Source organism: Puma concolor, chromosome E1 (assembly GCF_028749965.1).
Source record: "Puma concolor isolate L17-30 chromosome E1, mPumCon1.1.hap2, whole genome shotgun sequence".
Taxonomy (NCBI): Eukaryota; Metazoa; Chordata; class Mammalia; order Carnivora; family Felidae; genus Puma; species Puma concolor.
Window position 1 is genome coordinate 57,774,337 of NC_141680.1, and position 18,267 is coordinate 57,792,603.

An 18,267-nucleotide genomic window follows, 5' to 3' on the forward strand; every position below is an offset into this window, starting at 1 on the left:
GGGTCCCCGGGAGCTGGTTGGGGGCGCTCCCGTCCCTCTCCCCCGGCCCCACCCCCGCCGATGGGCCGGCCCGGCTCTCCCTGCCGAGAGATGGGCCGGCCCGGCGGCGCGCGGGCAGCGGTGGCGGCGGCGGCCCAAGATGGCGGAGCTGCAGCTGGACCCGGCGATGGCGGGGCTGGGAGGGGGTGGCGGGAGCGGGCTGGGCGACGGGGGTGGCCCGGGCCGCGGGCCCCCCAGCCCTCGCCCCGCCGGCCCCACGCCCCGCGGGCACGGCCGCCCGCCCGCCGCCGCTGCGCCGCCACTGGAGCCGGGTCCCGGACCGCCAGAGCGGGCAGGGGGAGGCGGTGCGGCCCGCTGGGTCCGGCTGAACGTGGGCGGCACCTACTTCGTGACCACCAGACAGACCCTAGGCCGGGAGCCCAAGTCTTTCCTCTGTCGCCTCTGCTGCCAGGAGGACCCGGAGCTGGACTCGGACAAGGTGCGCCCCGCCCTCGGGCGCGCCCCCGCTCTTCGGACCCCCTCGTTCCTCCTAGCTCGTCCCCAGATTCCTGCGACACGCTCCTCCCAGGCGGGCTTTTCGGGCCGGGACCCCCTTCCCATCCCTCTCCCGCCAGGCTGGCCCTGGGGGCTATTCTCCCCCATCCTCAGTCGCACCCTGGCTGTCTCTCTGACCCCGCCCTTCACTCTAAGCAACTCGGTCCCCATGCTGTGCCCACCCGCACCCACGAGAACCCGCTCCACACCCCTTCTCCGTACACATCTCATACCCGCCCCTCAGATCTGCATGAGTTTTCCCCTGGCTCCTCGTCAGCCCCTCACTGCCTGTGCCAGATGCGTCCAGAACTGGGTCAGGGTGAGCTAAGGCATCTTTCTAGCTTTCTCAGACTTCCTCTCGGACCCCTCTGCCAAGTTGGGTGAAAGCCTCGGTCTGACAGCTGCAGGAAGTGTTTCTGGTGATACCACACTTCTTTCCTGTGGTCCTGGGCCCTGAGCTCTTATCTGGTGACAGCCACTGTTTTAGGACTATTAGAGCTCAGATAACATTCCTTGGAAAGAGATTACCAGTTGCCAGTGCAAACCTAAGCTGACTGGTTAAGACCATCGGAAAGTGAAAACTGAGGCCTGCTATTGGGCAAGATGCATGGCTACGAACAAAGTTGAGAGGTGACGAGGCACTTCCAACCCGTTTCCAGTTTGACGTGTTTATTGATTAACTTTACACATTCATCTTTCAGTTGCCAGCTTAAAGGCATTGACCCTGGCTTATACCCCTGTATATCCTATGTAGCACTCAGCCAGTTACATTGAAATAGAGTTGGGGTTGGGTAAAGATTCGCTGATTTTTTTTTTTTTTTAACTCACCAACTGCCTCTCTAATAAATCTCAGACTTATGGAAACCTGTCCCACCCGAACTTTAAAGAAATTTCAAAACCTTTGCTTATAAAGGAATTATTTTTATCTACCCTAAATCTTTCTTGTTGCAGTAGAAGCCAGTTTCTTCTTGTTCCTTTTACTGTAAAGATGAGTAGGATTAAAGCTGCTCAGAGCCAAGTCCAGGCGGTGCCAAGCTTCCTCTGGGCACAGAACTGGGGTGTGTTGAGTTACAGCTGGCAATGCAGACTCCCACTGATGTTGGCCTTGAGCTCAGGAGCATTGCCAACTATACAGAGGTTTTCTTAGAATTAGGAATGTGATTTGGGGGCAGTAGAGAGAGGTCAGAATGTCCATGTCAAGCAAAGATTTACATAATTAAAATAGGCATTTTCTTCCCCTTTCTTGATAATAGATGTCTTACAGAAGAATGGTGGTAATTGTGTCCAAGTAAAGATTTTGGAAGTTCAGGGGCACCTGGGTGGCTCAGTCACTGAAGCGCCTGATTCTTGGTTTCAGCTCAGGTCATGATCTTACAATTTGTGGGTTCAAACCCCACATCAGGCTCTACACTGACAGCTGTGGAGCCTGCTTGGGATTCTCTGTCTTCCTCTCTCTCTCTGCCCCTCCTCCTCTCACTGTCTTTGTCTCAAAATAAACAAACATTAAAAAAAACAAGACTTTGGAAGTTCAAGTAAATGCCTGCATGATGACTGTACATCTGTCTGTAACTCCGTGCCTGAAATGATCTCAGAGTACAAGATACATAAAGCTAGGCTCCTTGCCAGTAGTTTGTGATAAAAAATGTCTAGCAAGACTTGCCCCCTTGCTAATGAATGGTGACAGAGAGGCTGAAACCCTGCCCCAACTTAGTCCGACAGCTCCAAAGTGTTATCTTTGTGTTTGGTTGGCAGGACGAGACAGGAGCCTATCTGATTGACAGGGACCCCACCTACTTCGGTCCTATCCTCAACTACCTCCGCCACGGGAAACTCATCATTACAAAGGAGTTGGCTGAAGAAGGTAAGAACAGTGTTTTAACTGGGCATTTTCAGAACTCAGCCCATATCTTGAAAGCCGGTTCACAGATTGGAATTTTGTTTGAGATTTTCATCAAGGTCACATGCAGGCGTAGTAAACATTTATGAAAGTGAACAGGGAGTCTCTAGTTACGTAGTCTTATCTGAGGAAATCTTCTTTAAGGGATCCCCACTGGGCTCTGTCCAGCCTTCCTTAATGAGAAGAAAAATAGGTAACTCAGCTTTGCAAATCACTTCAGGAGCATTTTTCAAACCTGCAGAATCGTCAGGATCCCTTTTTACTTTCACTTATGTGCTTGCTGGCAGTGAAATGTCCATACCCTGAAGCATCACATCTCTGACATTAATTATTTATATTTTCACTTTTAGTTTGAACTTGCAGCTGTAAAAAGTAATAAAGGCTTGGCCTCATTTCTTGTAAGACTGGTCTCATGCTTCCTTGTAAATTTTTGCAGCTGACCTAATTCATTCTCCAGTCCATTGTCAGCTGTATCATCTTTTTGGTTGGTACGACATTTGGACTCTAAGTGGGTCTAGATATCTTTCTAAAAGACTTGACGTGGCCTCGCCAAAGGCATTCCGTTGAAGATTGGGGCCTCTCCCTAAATCCAGGGCACCCTGACCTGGAGGCTTTAGCTCTGAGTGAGAAAGCTGTAATGGCTGTGCTAGTTAATGAAATGGCTGCGAAGCACATCTGTTTCAACCAGTAAGAAGAGGACTTGTGCATGTGCTGTCTCTTTTTTCAACATTTCAGATGCATTCAAAAATCATGGGAACCGTACAAAAACTTCATGCACCCACCATCTAGCTTCAGCAGTTACCACCTCATGGATAGTCCTGTTTCTGGAAAAGAGGAATCTTAAGCATCTTTTCTGAAGGCTTTTAAAAAATTTTTTTTGAAATATTTTCAAATTCAGAGAAAAAGACGAGAATAACAGAACTCTCAGCTTCACCACCATTTTTTGAGATCTGTGTTACCCTTTGTTCTCTCTCTGTCCCCCCCCACCACGCTTCTCCCTCCCCCCACCATAGTTTTTATTTCTGAACTATTTGAGACTAGATTACAGATGAGTCCTTAATACTTCAGTGTATTTCCCAAGAACAAGGTTATTCCCTTATATAAGCACAGTATGGTTATCAAGATCAGGGAATTTAATATTGATAAATACTTCTGTCTACAGCTTATATTCCAATTTTATCAGTTCCAGCAATGTCCTTTATAGCAAGTTTGTTTGTTTGTTTGTTTTTTCTGATACTGAATCACACATCCCCTTTGTTGTCCTGTCCAAGGCCTTTGATTTTATTTGGCAAAGCATTCTCTCAGTGATTGCTTTTTATCTTGTTCAAATAATAAGCACCCTATTAAACTTTGGTCCACATAAATTTATATACACACACCCATCCCCAGTAATTTTTAGGACCGACTAGGTAAGCTTTGCAAGCTCAGGAATTCTCCAATGTGACAAGTTCCAGAAACTAAGTGACATATGGGAAAGGTGCCCTGCAGCTAAAGGGCAGGTGCAGAGAGAGTCGGAGAAGGTGCCAAGTGGGAAGCCGCAGCGGTGAAACAGAGTGAACAGAGCAGACCCAGAATTTGACTCACTCGATTTAGGGAGAAAGGAGGGGGGTACACCCTAAATAGCAAAGAAATGTTTCTCAGGCTGAAGGAGAGAGACTACACTTCAATTTAAAAAGTGCGGTTCAGGGGCGCCTGGGTGGCGCAGTCGGTTAAGCGTCCGACTTCAGCCAGGTCACGATCTCGCGGTCTGTGGGTTCGAGCCCCGCATCGGGCTCTGGGCTGATGGCTCAGAGCCTGGAGCCTGTTTCCGATTCTGTGTCTCCCTCTATCTCTGCCCCTCCCCTGTTCATGCTGTGTCTCTCTCTGTCCCAAAAATAAATAAATGTTGAAAAAATTAAATAAAAATAAAAAGTGCGGTTCAGGGGCACCTGGGTGGCTCAGTCAGGTGAGCGTCAGACTCTTGATTTTCTTGATTTTGGTTCAGGTCATGATCTCAAGACTGTGAGATTAAGCCCTGTGTCGGGCTCTGAGCTGAGTGTGGAGCCTGCTTCAGATTCTCTCTCACTCTCCCTCTGCCCCTCTCCCCCATTTGCACTCTCTCTCTCTCTCTCTCTCAAATTAAAAAAAGGGGGGCACCGGGTGGCTCAGTCAGTTGAGTGTCCTACTCTTGACCTTGGATCCAGTCATGATCTCACGGTTCAAGCCCCGCATAAGGCTCTTCACTGACAGTGCAGAGCCTGCTGGGATTCTTTCTCTCCTTTCTCTGCCCCTCCCCTGCTCACTTGCCCTTTCTCTCTCAAATAAATAAACTTAAAAAAATTCTAAAAACAAGTTTCAAGGGGCGCCAGGGTGGCTCAGTCGGTTAGACATCTTTTTTTTTTAACGTTTATTTATTTTTGAGAGAGAGAGCTCATGCGTGGGTAAGGGGCAGAGAGAGAAGGAGACACAGAATCTGAAGCAGGCTCCAGGCTCTGACCTATGAGCACAGGAACCCGATGCAGGGCTCAAACTCATGAACCGTGAGATCATGACCTGAGCTGAAGTCAGACACTCTATCCACTGAGCCACCCCGGACACCCCTGACTTTGATTTTGGCTTAGGTCATGATCTCTTGTGTGTGAGTTCTGGCCTCCCTGTATCTGCCTCCACTCTGGTAGTGCAGAGCCTGCCTGGAATTTTCTCTCCTCCTTCTCTCTCTGCCCTTTGCACGTGCTTGCTCTCTCAAAATAAATAAACTTTGAAAAAATGCTCGGGGCACCTGGGTGGCTCAGTTGGTTGAGCGTCCGACTTCAGCTCAGGTCATGATCTCACAGCTCATCAGTTCAAGCCTCGCATTGGGCTCTGTGCTGACAGCTTAGAGCCTGGAGCCTGCTTCGGATTCTGTGTCTCCTTCTCTCGCTGCCCCTAACCCACTCGCATTCTGTCTCTCTTTCAAAAATAAATAGACATTAAAAAAAAAAATGCTCTCCCTCTCTTCCTGTCCCTCCCTTGCACATGCTCTGTCTCATGGTCTTGCTCTCTCTTTCTCTCTCTCTCTCTCTCTCTCAAAAAAAATGCAGTTCTTAGCAAGCATGTAAACTTTAGCCTCTTCTCACTATTTTCCAGGGAGTGTAACACATCTTTAACTACATACGATTTGGTCCTTGTCCTAGGTGTTCTGGAAGAAGCGGAGTTTTACAACATTGCATCTCTTGTGCGGCTGGTTAAGGAACGGATACGGGACAATGAGAACAGAACTTCTCAGGTAATGGGTTTTGAACTCTTTTTGTTTTGGTTTGGTTTTTATTTTTTGTTTTGGTTTAAGATTTTATTTTTAAGTAATCTTTACACCCAACGTGGGTCTTGAACTCACAACCTTGAGATCAGGAGTCACACGCTCCATGCATGCTCCATCGGCTGAAGCAGCCAGGCACCCCACGGTTTTGAACTCTTAAAGGGAAAAGGTCTTAGTGGCTCTCTTTGTCCCTGCGTCTGGGTGGGATTTGAAAAGGATGCCGTGCTGCTTGGCAAGAGCTGCCTCTCCCCTTAAAGCTGGAGGTCTGTGTGGAACATGGGCCATCCACCAAGCAGACAGCGCATACACCACCAGACTTATTCAGAACAAGGAAACAGAAGAAGAAATAGCAAAGCAAAACAGCCCCCATATCCCTTTAGAAGAGTGGGGAGGTTGTGGCTGCTTATCATGGGACAGCAGGAGGGACCCGCAGCACTTTAGGCCCAGAACCTGTTCTCACAGAGTATCTGTCTCCCTCCACATAAAGACCCAGTGAGCTCTTACTTCCACCTGTTGGCCACTCTTTAAGTCTTTATTAGGACCAGCCTTTTAAAGTGTGACCGTGTCGCATTCAGCAACTGATAGCCATGTGAAAGCAGTCTCATGGCCTAGACTTTAGGAGCTGCTTGTGAATCATGCTTCTGAGGAAATAGGCTTCTCTGTTTATTATGAAGTCTGGGTTTTTATATGAACTTGGTAGATACAGTAACAGGAAGAAACACACAATTTGCCACCTAGTTTTGAGGGGGTACAGGTAACTTATTTCACATCGCATCACCCGTCACATGTCGTAAGTGGCCACAGCAGCATCTTTTAGGCCCTTGAGATTCTCTGCTTCCTAGGGAGGGTCTGTGCCCTCCAGAAGCTTGAAGTCTAGCAGGGAAAACAGACGCTCCCTTTCCTGTATTTAGGTTCTATTTTAAGAAAGTACCACTGCAGGAACAGAGGGCATGGTTGGACTCTGCTGTGACCATCTGTCTTGTAGCAGGACTTGCTCTTATCCCATCAGATGCTGGTGGTAGATGCTTTCCTGAGATCCATTCTGTTGCAGTGTAGAATTTTCCTGTGATTAAGCAGAAGGTAATATGTTTCTTTTCAAAACTCAAAAAAATAAAAAATAGTTCCTTGCTCTTTCTGTGTTAGAGTTTACATATCCAAGTTTTCTGGCTCGGAATGGAATTATCTGGTTGAATAACTGACACCTATTTTTTTTTTTTCAAAAATGATTTCTCTCATTCGCTTAATCTGTAGTCATTTGCAAAGGTGAGAAGAGCTTCCTTAGTTTTCTTCCCGCTGGCTGATGGCTGAAAGCCTTCTTTTTATTATTATTACTTTTCTTAATGTTTATTTTTGAGAGAGAGAGCACAAGCAGGGGAGAGGCAGAGAGAGAGAGGGGGATAGAGGATCTGAAGCGGGCTCCTGATGGCAGAGAGCCAATGCGGGGATCGAACCTGCGAACCACGAGATCATGACCTGAGCAGAAGTCAGACGCTTAACCGACTGAGCCACCCAGCACCCCGGAAAGACTTCTAATGTTCAAAAATGAATTTATAGTTGGTTTGCCATTTTATTGTATAAAATAGGATCCGGTGGTGCCAGTCTTTTCGCCATCTTGTGTTAAACTTGCATGGCATCTTTTACTATCGTGGATATTTAATAGCTGGGCATTCTGAAAATCTAGCTTTATCCTTAATTTTCCACATTCCAAAAAAGCTTTTGATTGCCTAGTGTAAATTCATGGTGCCATGAATTATGTAACTTGAAGCCATTCAACCCTGAACGTTCGCAGCTCTGCCATTAGCGGATTCCTTGAGAGCATCGTAAGTTTTCTGTTTGATGACAGCGATGAAGTTAATTAGTCTTCTAGGTTCTGAAGGCTTGTGGATATAGACCCAGTTGGAAGCTTTTTTGTTCTAGGGATGTAAAGGCCTTTTGGATGTTAATTGATCTTTCCATCTGTCCTTTTTATTGAGTGAAACTCTGAGCAGTGGATTCGAGGTTGTTCAAAGACACCCTCTTTTGCATGTGTCACACGTGGCTCTGAGGCCAAATTGGCCATGTGTGTATTTTTGTGGCTGTCCCTTCAAACACATTCTCTCCTTCAACTTGTCTTTTTTTTTTTTTTTTTTTAAGATTCTATCTTTAAGTAATCTCTGTACCCAATGTGGGGCTCAAACTCACGACCCAAAGATCAAGAGCTGCACGCTCCTCCCAACAGAGCCAGCCAGGCACCCCAACTTGTCTGTGTTGTAAGGAGACACACATGGGGTGCCTGGATGGCTCAGTCGGTTAAGCATCCGACTTTGGCTCAGGTCATGATCTCGCGGTCCGCGAGTTCGAGCCTCGCGTCAGGCTGTGTGCTGACAGCTCAGAGCCTGGAGCCTGTTTCAGATTCTGTGTCTCCCTCTCTTTCTGACCCTCCCCCGTTCATGCTGTCTCTCCCTGTCTTGAAAATAAATAAACGTTTAAAAAAAAAAAGGAGACACACATGGCAGACATTCAAGCAAAGCCGAAGATGTGGGTTTCCCACCCCACCTTCTTTTGGTGACCCCTCATATCTCTTAGCGGCTGCCACCAATTCTACTAACTTTGCTGTCTTTGGTATTTTATGTTGGGTGATTAATCTTAGTGCATTTGAGAATACTCGTGGTTTTCTTTGGAAGACAAAAATTAAAAAGAGCTAACACATGCATCTTAAATACCTGGGACTTTGACAGTTGTGGCTGATGTCATAGATCTTTCACGATGCACTGAGTTTTGTAACATGAAACACTTGGTTGTTTCCAAAATGTGTGGTTAGAGCCAGTTGAAGTCTTCCCGAGATTTGCCCTATATTTTAGGTGGAGGGAATGTTTTTCTTAGTACCTCGTGTAACAATAGTTGCATTCGGTTCAGAAGGGGAGAGCGTGGAAGAAAGCGCGGTGTGGTTGGCAGATCAGCCCGAGGCCTGGCACTGCCTCCGACCCAATAGCACTGCCTCGCTCAGGCGAGACACCGCACTGACATCAGTGTCCCACTGAAGACGGGAGGAGAGGGAAAGCCGCTCTGGGCTCCTAGTGCTCCGTGATCCACAGCTGCTTTTGTTGAGCCAGTATTTCCCCAGTAGTGAGTTCTTCCAAAACTGATTTTCCAGATAACTGAAGCCCAGTCATCCTTTTGCAAAAGTACTAAAGCCAGGTTTTCATTATTCTTCAGGAAACGGTCCACATTTTCTTAAGGTCACGTGACTCTAACCAGTCCCTCTCTCCCTGATGGAGCTTCGTTGTTCTGAGCTTCAGTTGCTGTTTGTGCTCTAACAAATGCCTCCTGGCCTCCGGGACAGGCAGTGGATGTGCAGCTATTTATTGGACCCAACACTGAGTGGTCCAAGACTGCTAAACACAAGTCTCCCTGTGGGCCTCTAATTGTCCTCTGACGAACAGGGACTTTCATCTGGTGAGCATGCCTCCTTGCAGCAGCCCTGGCTGTCACCTGACTCTGGCCGAGTCGTAAGTGTGAGGGGTCCTCAGGTAGTTAGAGTATAGGGGCCTTAGTGCTGCAACTTTAGGGCATCCCGCCTTTCGCTTCTGTTCTAGAAAGTCGAGTCAGCTAGCAAATGACTTCTGTCTGAATCTCTGACACCAGCTGGGGTGTCCCAACAGTTTAATCCTATCCTGACACTAATAAGTAGTAACTATTTCCACAGGTTTCAGGGCTCAGTCCCACGAGACTGCCCTTCCTTCAGACGCCAGTGCCAAATCCCGGTTCCCAGGCTACCTGTACTTCTGTCCAATTCGGCTACAAATTCAAGGGTTCCCGTGACATCCCCTTTGGGTTCAGTAATTGCCTAGAACAACTCCTAAAACTCAGGAAAATGCTAAACTTACTATTACAGTTGATCTCCAGCAGACTAAGGAACAGCCAAGCGAAGAGAGACGTGGGATGGGGTCCTGAGCACAGGAGCCTCTGTGCGTGCAGTTGGAATGTGCCACTTGCCCAGGACATCGATGTGTTTGCCAACTCGGAAACTCCCTGAACCCCCCTGTTCAGGGGTTTTTAAGGATGTTTCATTATGTAGGCATGACTGATTCAATTAAACCATTGGCCACTGGTGATTGAATTCAGTCTCCACTGAGGTCAGCGGGTAGGACTGAAAGTCCTAACTCTCTAATGGTGCTTGGTCTTTCTGGAGACCAGTCATTAGCATCATTAGCACAAAAAAGACCCTTTTATCACTCAGGAAATTCCAAGGGTTTTAGGAGCTCTGTGCTAGGAACCAGGAGCAAAGACCAAATATTTATTTTTTGTTACACACTTTTCTAACAGGAATGTTACCATTTAACACTGAAACACTCCCAGGTACCATCAGCGGAGGGTGAAAATAGTTTGAACATTGGTATATTGTGGGGTTCCTTTTTAATATGTTATTCCCTTAATAAGGTATTGCTCTGGAAAAACCAAATTACGGTCTACATTTTCAGCATGTATGTCATGATATGAACAACTTAAAAAGAAAATAGGGCTCTCTTGTCCAAAGCAGTTTTCCTCTGTTTTCTACTCTGGGAAATAGATGAAATCTAATCACATAATTCATTTCTCTGAACTTCAGAATTATTTTACCCACTAATTCATATCCTTGGGCCTTTTTCTTTTCTTTCTTTCCTTGGATAAGTTTTTACTGAAGGATGACATTGCTCATGAACTCATAGTCATGAGGTTGAGCCCCACATCAGGCTCCACGCCGCGCATGGGGGCCTTCTTGGGATTCTCTCTCCCCCCTCTCGGCCCCTCCCCTGCTTGCATGCACGTGCGCTTGCTCTCTCTCTGTCACAATAAGTAAGTAAACATTCTTATAAAAGAAAACCTTAAGAAGAGAAAGATGACAGTGCCACTTGTAAGAGGGAACGGTGTGTGGCTGTCCAGAAAAAACGTCCAAGCAAATTCCTTTTCGCTGTTCATTCTTTGGACGAGCCTCCCTAGCGCAGCTGCGAACTGTCATGTCCTTGAAATTGTTCTTCTAAGTCCATCGGTTGTTGCAGGGCCCCGTGAAGCACGTGTACAGAGTCCTGCAGTGCCAGGAAGAGGAGCTTACACAGATGGTCTCCACTATGTCTGATGGTTGGAAATTCGAACAGGTATGTTTCCTAAGTGGCAGCCACCGCAGCATCTCAGCCCAGGAGCCCACGTCCCTCAAACAGCTGCCATCTGTAACCAGCTAACCCCAGGGGTTCGTAGGGCCACGTGTGAACCTGTTCAGAAACGTGGGAATTATTCTGTCAGCTGTATAGGATGAGTTGGGAAGAATTCAGAATAGTATCATGTCTCCTGACTTCATATCCAAGTTTTAATTTGATTGTGCCCAGAGGGAGTCAGCCAGCCTGTTTAGGCTTGAAAGTGTCTCTCTGAGGTTTTTTCTCCCTCAGAGGGATTTCTTTCAAAAGCACTCAGTTGAAACATTCTAGAATAAGTACATAAAGAAGGCTAGGATTCAGCAACTACCCTACCTTTCCTTCCCAGCATAAGAACTCTGTCATTCTGAACATATATAATCCACTGCAGAAAGCAAGAGCAGGTATGAGAGGAGCCAGACGTGAAGAGAAGTGGGGCTTGGCCATTTCCCATCAGGCTGCGATTTCTGTTCCTTTAGCTTTGCGTGGTGGCAGAATTACCAAAACAAAACCAGACAGGCAGAATTGTACTGTTTTCTTCCATTAGATGGCAGGATTGTTCAGTTCATCTATTGTGTGCGCAACAGGGAGCCTGGCATGAATAGAATGGATATATATAGAAGGGATATGTATTGTGTGGATCGTGCCTATTTTTAATGTAGGGTTTAAGCGTCAGTTGAACTGTCACCATAAACTTACCTTCTCAAATAACTTCTGTTCGTCGTGTTAACGGTATTGGGTTATGGATCAAATACACAGATGTCTTGGTCGTCAGAGCCAACACTGGATAATTCCTCACCCCTCCACTGCAGAATCAATTCTGCCTGTGTATGTTGGCCTAGTTCTTTTCTTTTCCCTTTTTTTTTTTTTTTTAAGTAGTTCCACACCCAATGTGAGGCTTAAACTCACGACCCTGAGACCCTGAGATCAAGAGTTCCATGCTCTCCCAACGGAGCCACCCAGGCGCCCCTTCCTTTATAGGTCAGCCTAGTTCTTATTCATGTGGGGGCTGTAACATGTTGCCATACTTCCACTCCACAAGTATTTTCCCTGAGAAAAGTCTTTTTTTTTTTTCTCAAATATTTTCTTTTTAAATAATCTCTACACCCAACATGAGTTCCAGCTCATAACCCTAGGATCGGGAGTCACATGCTCTACCAACTGAGCCAGCCAGGCGCCCTTCCCTAAGTCTTAAGCAAAGAATATTCCCAAATAAAAAAAAAAAAATTTTTTTTTTAAGTATTCTTGATGAAACCAGTGAATAATTTTTTATTTTCTTTTTCTCATCTTGTTAACATTCAGGGGGCAGGTGAAGCATGAAACATGAAGTCATGTTCCCACTGACTCTATTATATGGATGAGGAAGTTCAGGCACAGGAAGGCAGAGGGACCCAAAGCCCATTCATAGAGCAAGTCAGTCCTGTTCTTCTGACTTGAGGCCCTACATGATTGCCCGGATGACCTTACCCTTGGGCTCCGCTTTTCTCGGTGCATGTGCATTTCCTGTTTAAAATTAAATCCTGAATTCAATTTGCCGAAAAGGTTAAAAGTCCCAGCAGCATATGGCTTATGGTAACTCTTCAGTGATTCACTCGGTGCTTTCCAGAGCCTTTTGAGTGCCAGTCTCCTGTCTGGGACTTCTGCTTAAAGATGAGCCAGCCCTGTGTAGGTGTTTGGCTAAAGCAAGTGTCCATTTTCATTCACAGAAACATTCTCTTTCACCTCAGTGTTTGCTAGAAGGAATGTGATCATGTTCATCCTAGCTGCTGCCTTTGGGATTGTTTCAAGTGCTTGGGTGGGGAGACAGTGGCAGATCCCATCCTTTCCTTCTCTGGGGAAGCCTTGCTGAGGACGCCCAAGTGAATAACAGATCCAGGTATCCCCTGGGCCGTGATAGTCCCAGACAGTTCATCATCCTGTGAGAAGCAAAACCACAAAGTTCGGACAGGAGGCGGGTTGGGTCTGTGTGGCACTTTAGCACTTTAAGAGGACTGTTCACCATGCTCTGGTTTTGTCAGCTAATCAGCATTGGATCTTCCTATAACTACGGAAATGAGGATCAGGCAGAATTCCTCTGTGTTGTCTCCAGAGAACTCAATAATTCTACCAATGGCATTGTCATAGAGCCAAGTGAAAAGGCAAAGGTAAGAAATCGCGTCACCAGAATTTTGTCTCTGACTCGTTTGTTCCCAGCCCCTCAGTGGACTTGGCCTGGACTGTTTGTTGCTCCTGACTTCTTCTCTTTCCTTCCAAAGCTAGCTTTGCATTTTTCCTTCATTTTGGTTGTTGACTGTTGTCATTTAAATCAGGATTTATGGAGCAGTGACCAAGCGTTCTTAGTTAGGAAGTAGGTACTGAAATAGAGTAGACTTTATGTACCCACCTGTCAAATCAGTGAAAAATCTAATTGCAAAGTGAGAATTGTGAAACTCAAAATTGGAAAATATTTTGTGTTTATTCTTTGAAACCATTCTCTCTCTTTTTTGTCCTGTCTCAAGAGAAAAGGTATTTGGTTACCTTTGTGACTTCCCCCACCTTAAGTTACTGGAAAATTGTACACTGTTATCCTCTTTTTCCTGTACTGTGCCCACCCCCCCCCCCCAACTCCCTCTGTCTCTCATAAACATTTCTAAGTTGGCAATTTCCTTTAGCGTGGGAGAAGGGGTCTGACAGCACGGATACTGTGGGTGCAGTGGTGTTCAGCAAGAGGCTTTTACAACTGAAGTGCTTCAGGGGAGGTTAGGGCTCAGCCCTGCCTTGCTTCCTGTGGTGACAGGACTGTTGTGCTGCCCAGCGGGGTCCAGTGGAAAGCGGCCGCGGGTCCCTTTTCCCTCAGCAGTCTGCTTAGCAGCCTCGGCCCAAGCCTCAGCCCTCCCCCCCATCTTCCATTTGCAGATTCTTCAGGAGAGAGGATCTCGGATGTAAATTCCAGATTCTTAACCATCAAGAGAACAAGCCGGCAGAGCACCTTGTGAAGTTAAATCTTGCTCCTGTACAGTAACCGAGCTCCTGCAAGGCACGGCTGAGCCTGGCCCCCCAATGGAGAAGTGTTCTGGTCAAAACCAAAGGAACCCCTGCCTGCCCCCCACAGGAACCTGAAGACAGACGCACTTCCGGCTGCAGAATACCTTTTCAGAAACCTGCTTTTGTCTTCTTAGCCAGTGTTAGATCAAATCCTTACCACAGCAGCTGGGCTGGGCTCCCAGCGGGGGCCTTTACGGGGGGGATGCGGGGGAGGGGAAGAGGAAGGCCTAGCTCCTCGTACAGGCCTGTGCTTCAGGGACGCTGGAGCAAACGCCAGAGGATCGTCCCTGGGCCGTGCCATGTTTTTGCCTGGGTGCCACGTTGGACGTTGGCAGCCACTTTGTAACATTATCTTTCCCCTCTTCCCCGCACCCCACACAAATGCAGCAGGTGCCAAGGATTCTAGCTTCATTGAGCTAGAATTGAGCTGAATTGAGGTCTCGGGTAAAGGATAGATCCGCAGAATACCCCATATTCCTGTGGACGAAACCTCTTTGAGGAAGGGGAGGACGGGGTATCCGTGGTTGTGGGTGGAGGTTGGGGATCGCCGCTCTGGGTTCGGGGCGCTCAGCTGCTACCGTGTTCGTCCTTGCCTCATCTGTCTCCGGCAGCCCGGACCCTCCAGTAGCTTGCTTGCTCCTCAGGTGGAGGTTAGAGGCAGGCGGCATCCCACACCCGTCCCACACAGAGGGGCACTTAGGCAGGCCACACCCTCCATTGACCCATCTTCCTAACCTGACTTTCTGAACTGGACCGAAGATAAAGGGACTTTGGATCCTCTGATGGCTTGGGTGGGGACAGCTATTTCTTTGAAAGTTGCCAAACGTGTTCTATTGTAGTATCCAAAAGTGTCGTTATTTCTGTGACTGTCTCTTGGAAATGCCTTGACTGAACGTTCGATATTTGTCCGAGTCTCCTGGTTTCTAACCTTGGCAAACCTGCCCCGCAGCCGTGTCCGTGACGCCACGCCAGCCCCTGCAGGGTATATGTGTTTGCTGGGCAGTCCGAGGACTCCCCGCGTCTCTGAGCCCGACCCTTTGCCATCACTTCTATCTGCAGACCGCCACGTCCTCGAGAATCAAGTGCTTGTTTGGCCAGGGAGGGGAGTAAAGCCCTCCTTCGGGCTGGGACCACAGAGCTTGTATCTGGACCTTCTGTCTGCGCTTTTGAGTCTTAGTGAACAGTCACTGAACGCAAAGGGCTGGAGAATCCTTGTTCTTCCCTCGATGACTTTTGCCAGTGTGGCAGATGGCCCAGAGAAGGGGAAGGCGCCTCCGGGGCACGCTGCACCTGTAACAGCCACTCACGTTGGTCACTCCTGGTTTCCTTCACAGTGAGGCTCCCTCTGCTCCACAGCTCAGTGCTTACTAGGGCGGTCTGGGGCCCTGGTGTTTGGAAATGACTCACAGACGGTGCCGAACGTCTTAGGAACTCATGACCTGCCTGCGTGCAGATGGCATAACTCTTCTCCGGATCTCACTTTGACCTTATCTCTCCGTGTGTGTAGAGCAGGATAGAAATGTGTGTACAGGGGTGTCTGCTGCTCCGTGTGTGTCTACACACCAATGTGAGCGTGCGTGTTGACATCGGCCCCTTGGACTCTGGCCTGTGCCCACGATTTCTACAGCTATAAACGTTAGAGGAACTTCTACCTGCAGCAAAAGCAGTCACCTTTCAGAGACGTCGCAGGCATCCTCCTGTCATCTTTCGGAAAGCACGAGATTGGGCGTGTGGAGGAAAAGCTGCTCAGACCTGAGTAGGACAGAGGACTTTGGAAGACTTGCTCTTTGGCCAGAAAAGTAACATTTGACTCTAAGGAGGGAAAGCAGCTTCATTTGGGACCTTGAGCCCAATCAGATCTGCTTTCCCTGGGGCGTGCCTGGGCGTCAGCCCGTGCTCCTCGTGCTCTTTGTGCTCCTAGTGCTCCCGAGCCTGCACGAAGGGGTAAAGCGAGGCAGGCCGGAGGGCAGAGGTGGCAAACCCCTCAGGAACGCATAGTCAGTCTTTTCTCTTTTCAGAGCCCCACAGTGGATCCTGTAGAAAAACTGCTGAGCCCCTCACTCGATGCTCTTGAGAAATTAACACAAGTGACATTTCTGCTCCCCTAGAGGGCTGGCTTTCACGAGGTCCCCCTCCTTCTGGCAGCCCAATGACAATTGTTCCAGTGCTCCTGAGTCTGAGGATGATTCAGTTCTTAAGGTTTCTGGAAAAGTATTCGCCCCAGCCCTTTAGGAACCAAGTCAGTATTTTTTTTTACTGAAAGCCTTCTGGGAGAGCCCAGCTGATTACTTCGGAGGGAGGCCTGGCCATCCATCGGTTTGGGGGGTGTCACGTGGCCAGGGACCCACACTCTCTCCAGCAGCCCAGTGCTGCCAGGTGGGGAGTGTCTTCCTTTTTCGTGTTGTGCCCAGGCCTGAGGCCGCGGGCGACTCAGGCCCAGCTCACAAAGCAGCCTGGCCTCTCCTAGGAGATGCCACGCTAGCACGCTTCTGTCTTTCCTTCAGAACCTGCTTCCTCCTTGGCAATGAGGCGCAGCCCAACCTCCTCTAGAGTGACTTCGTTTCTGCAGTCTTAACTGATCTCAGGGGTGTCAGCGAGGTGTAGGGGAGGAAGGGACAGAGATGCTGGGGGGTGGCCAAGAGGACAACCACATCCTCCGACATGGCCTTTGGCGCAGAGGTTAGGGACCATGCCTGTCACTTGTGGGTATTGTTTGTTACTGTTTGTGTATTTGAATAAAGTCTGAAATGCTGTGACCTTTTTTTGTCAATAAAGACAAGAAACAAACAGCCGAATCTCCTTGGTTTCCTGTCACTACTGATGATTCTCAAACTCTTCTCAGGAGAGGAGTTTCTCTGCACCTTTCCTACCTGGGCTTCTTAGAAAGTCCTAGTTTCTCCCGCTGCTGAAACTGCCTGAGGGTGTGTTGGGCCTTACTCCTCACGACCAGGAGAGTGGTGAGGAACAGAAGGTGAGACAGATGGTCTGCCCACCAGGAAGCTGGGAAGAGGAGGGGAAGAGTAGAAGACCATTTTTAAGGGGGGAAAAAAAGTCTTCCTGGAAGAGAGTAACTGACTAGGTGTCCATTTTTCTCTGCATGGTAGAGAATGAGGAATAAAAGTGAGGTGAGTCGCCAGCAAGCCAAGTGTTGGTCACTTAAGGCACCAGGCAAGGTATGGGACCCTCAAAAGGTGTTAGTCTCCCCGGCCCCCCCCCCCCCCCGCCATAGGGTGCTTACAGCTGGGGAGACGTGTATACACACAGCGAACGAGGTGTGTGTTTGTACCAGCCAGGGCCCAATGGGGGACAGACCACAGCAGTTAACAAGTGGTAAGAAGAGGAAAGGGCCCCCAGGCCCACTGAGGTGTCACAGATGGAGTGACTGCGGGAGGTAGTTATTGTTCTAGGGCAGGGGAGCCAAAGGAAGAGGTTGGGATTATTACAAAGTAACAGGCTTGGAGGAGGGGCCGAGGGGCCGCATAGAGGAGATGCTGCGGTCCCAGGGGGGCTCAGCGAGACTGGTCGTAGGACCACGCTACTCCTGGAACCGTTCTAGGACCACACTCCTGGAACCAGCTCTTGCTGCCAGAGCAAAGCTGAGGTGCTGTGGTTTCTCCGTTAACCTGAAGAAGCATGTCCCTTCTGCCCCGCCCCCTCCCGCCTCCCCAACCTTGCAGTCCCCCTCTCACGTTCCCCATGGGTGCACCTGTCCGGGACTCAGCTGTTAAAGATGCACAGAGCAGAGTCTGGAGGGTGGCTTGGAGCTGAGACGTAATAGCCAGCAGCTTGGGCTGCTCGGCATCCGTATACACGCTCCCACGCGTATTTGAACTTACAATGGTAAAAACAAAACTTCATGTCTCTACGTAACAAGACGCAGCTACGCGTTACACAGAGGTGATCTTGCCCTCTGCCCAGTGTGAAACGCAGCGTCGATTGCCAGTGTTCCCCGGTCTGAGAGACAGTCACATCGATTTCTGGGCTAGGTTAACTACTCCTCAGGCTGACTTGGTGGGTTAGACAACACCTAGTTCATATCAGGCAGGTCAGGCCGCATGGTCGCTTGATGTCCCATGGTTAGGTAGGCTCTCAAAAGGAGAAGAGTTACCTGCAAAAGAAGGCAGGGCGATTTTCCAAAACGCTGGAGTTCTGCATGGTAATTCTCCAGTCAGGGCTTGCTGGAAGCTCCATACAGCATCAGCCTTTGCAATAGATCATTTGAGTATTGCTGAATCTGTTCAGTCATAAAGTCATAAAGCTGCCCAGTGGCAGCTAAATTTCTAGTAAGAATCACACCTCACACCCCATAGACTTCCATTGGTAAACCTTTCCCTTGGAGTGAACTATAACTCTGGTAAGCCAGGTTAATTCTTTGATGAGCTTTCTTTTTC

The 18,267-nt window shown here is 48.5% G+C and overlaps 1 protein-coding gene across 1 annotated transcript; it reads left to right on the forward strand.

Moving 5' to 3' along the window:
* Nucleotides 1–77: 77 nt before the first annotated feature.
* Nucleotides 78–16,671, forward strand: KCTD2 (potassium channel tetramerization domain containing 2). The gene is made up of 6 exons (XM_025927712.2): nucleotides 78–478; nucleotides 2,287–2,395; nucleotides 5,584–5,675; nucleotides 10,724–10,819; nucleotides 12,871–12,996; nucleotides 13,748–16,671. The coding sequence occupies exons 1-6, from the start codon at nucleotides 140–142 to the stop codon at nucleotides 13,775–13,777; spliced, it is 792 nt and encodes a 263-aa protein (XP_025783497.1). The 5' UTR covers nucleotides 78–139; the 3' UTR covers nucleotides 13,778–16,671.
* Nucleotides 16,672–18,267: the final 1,596 nt, after the last annotated feature.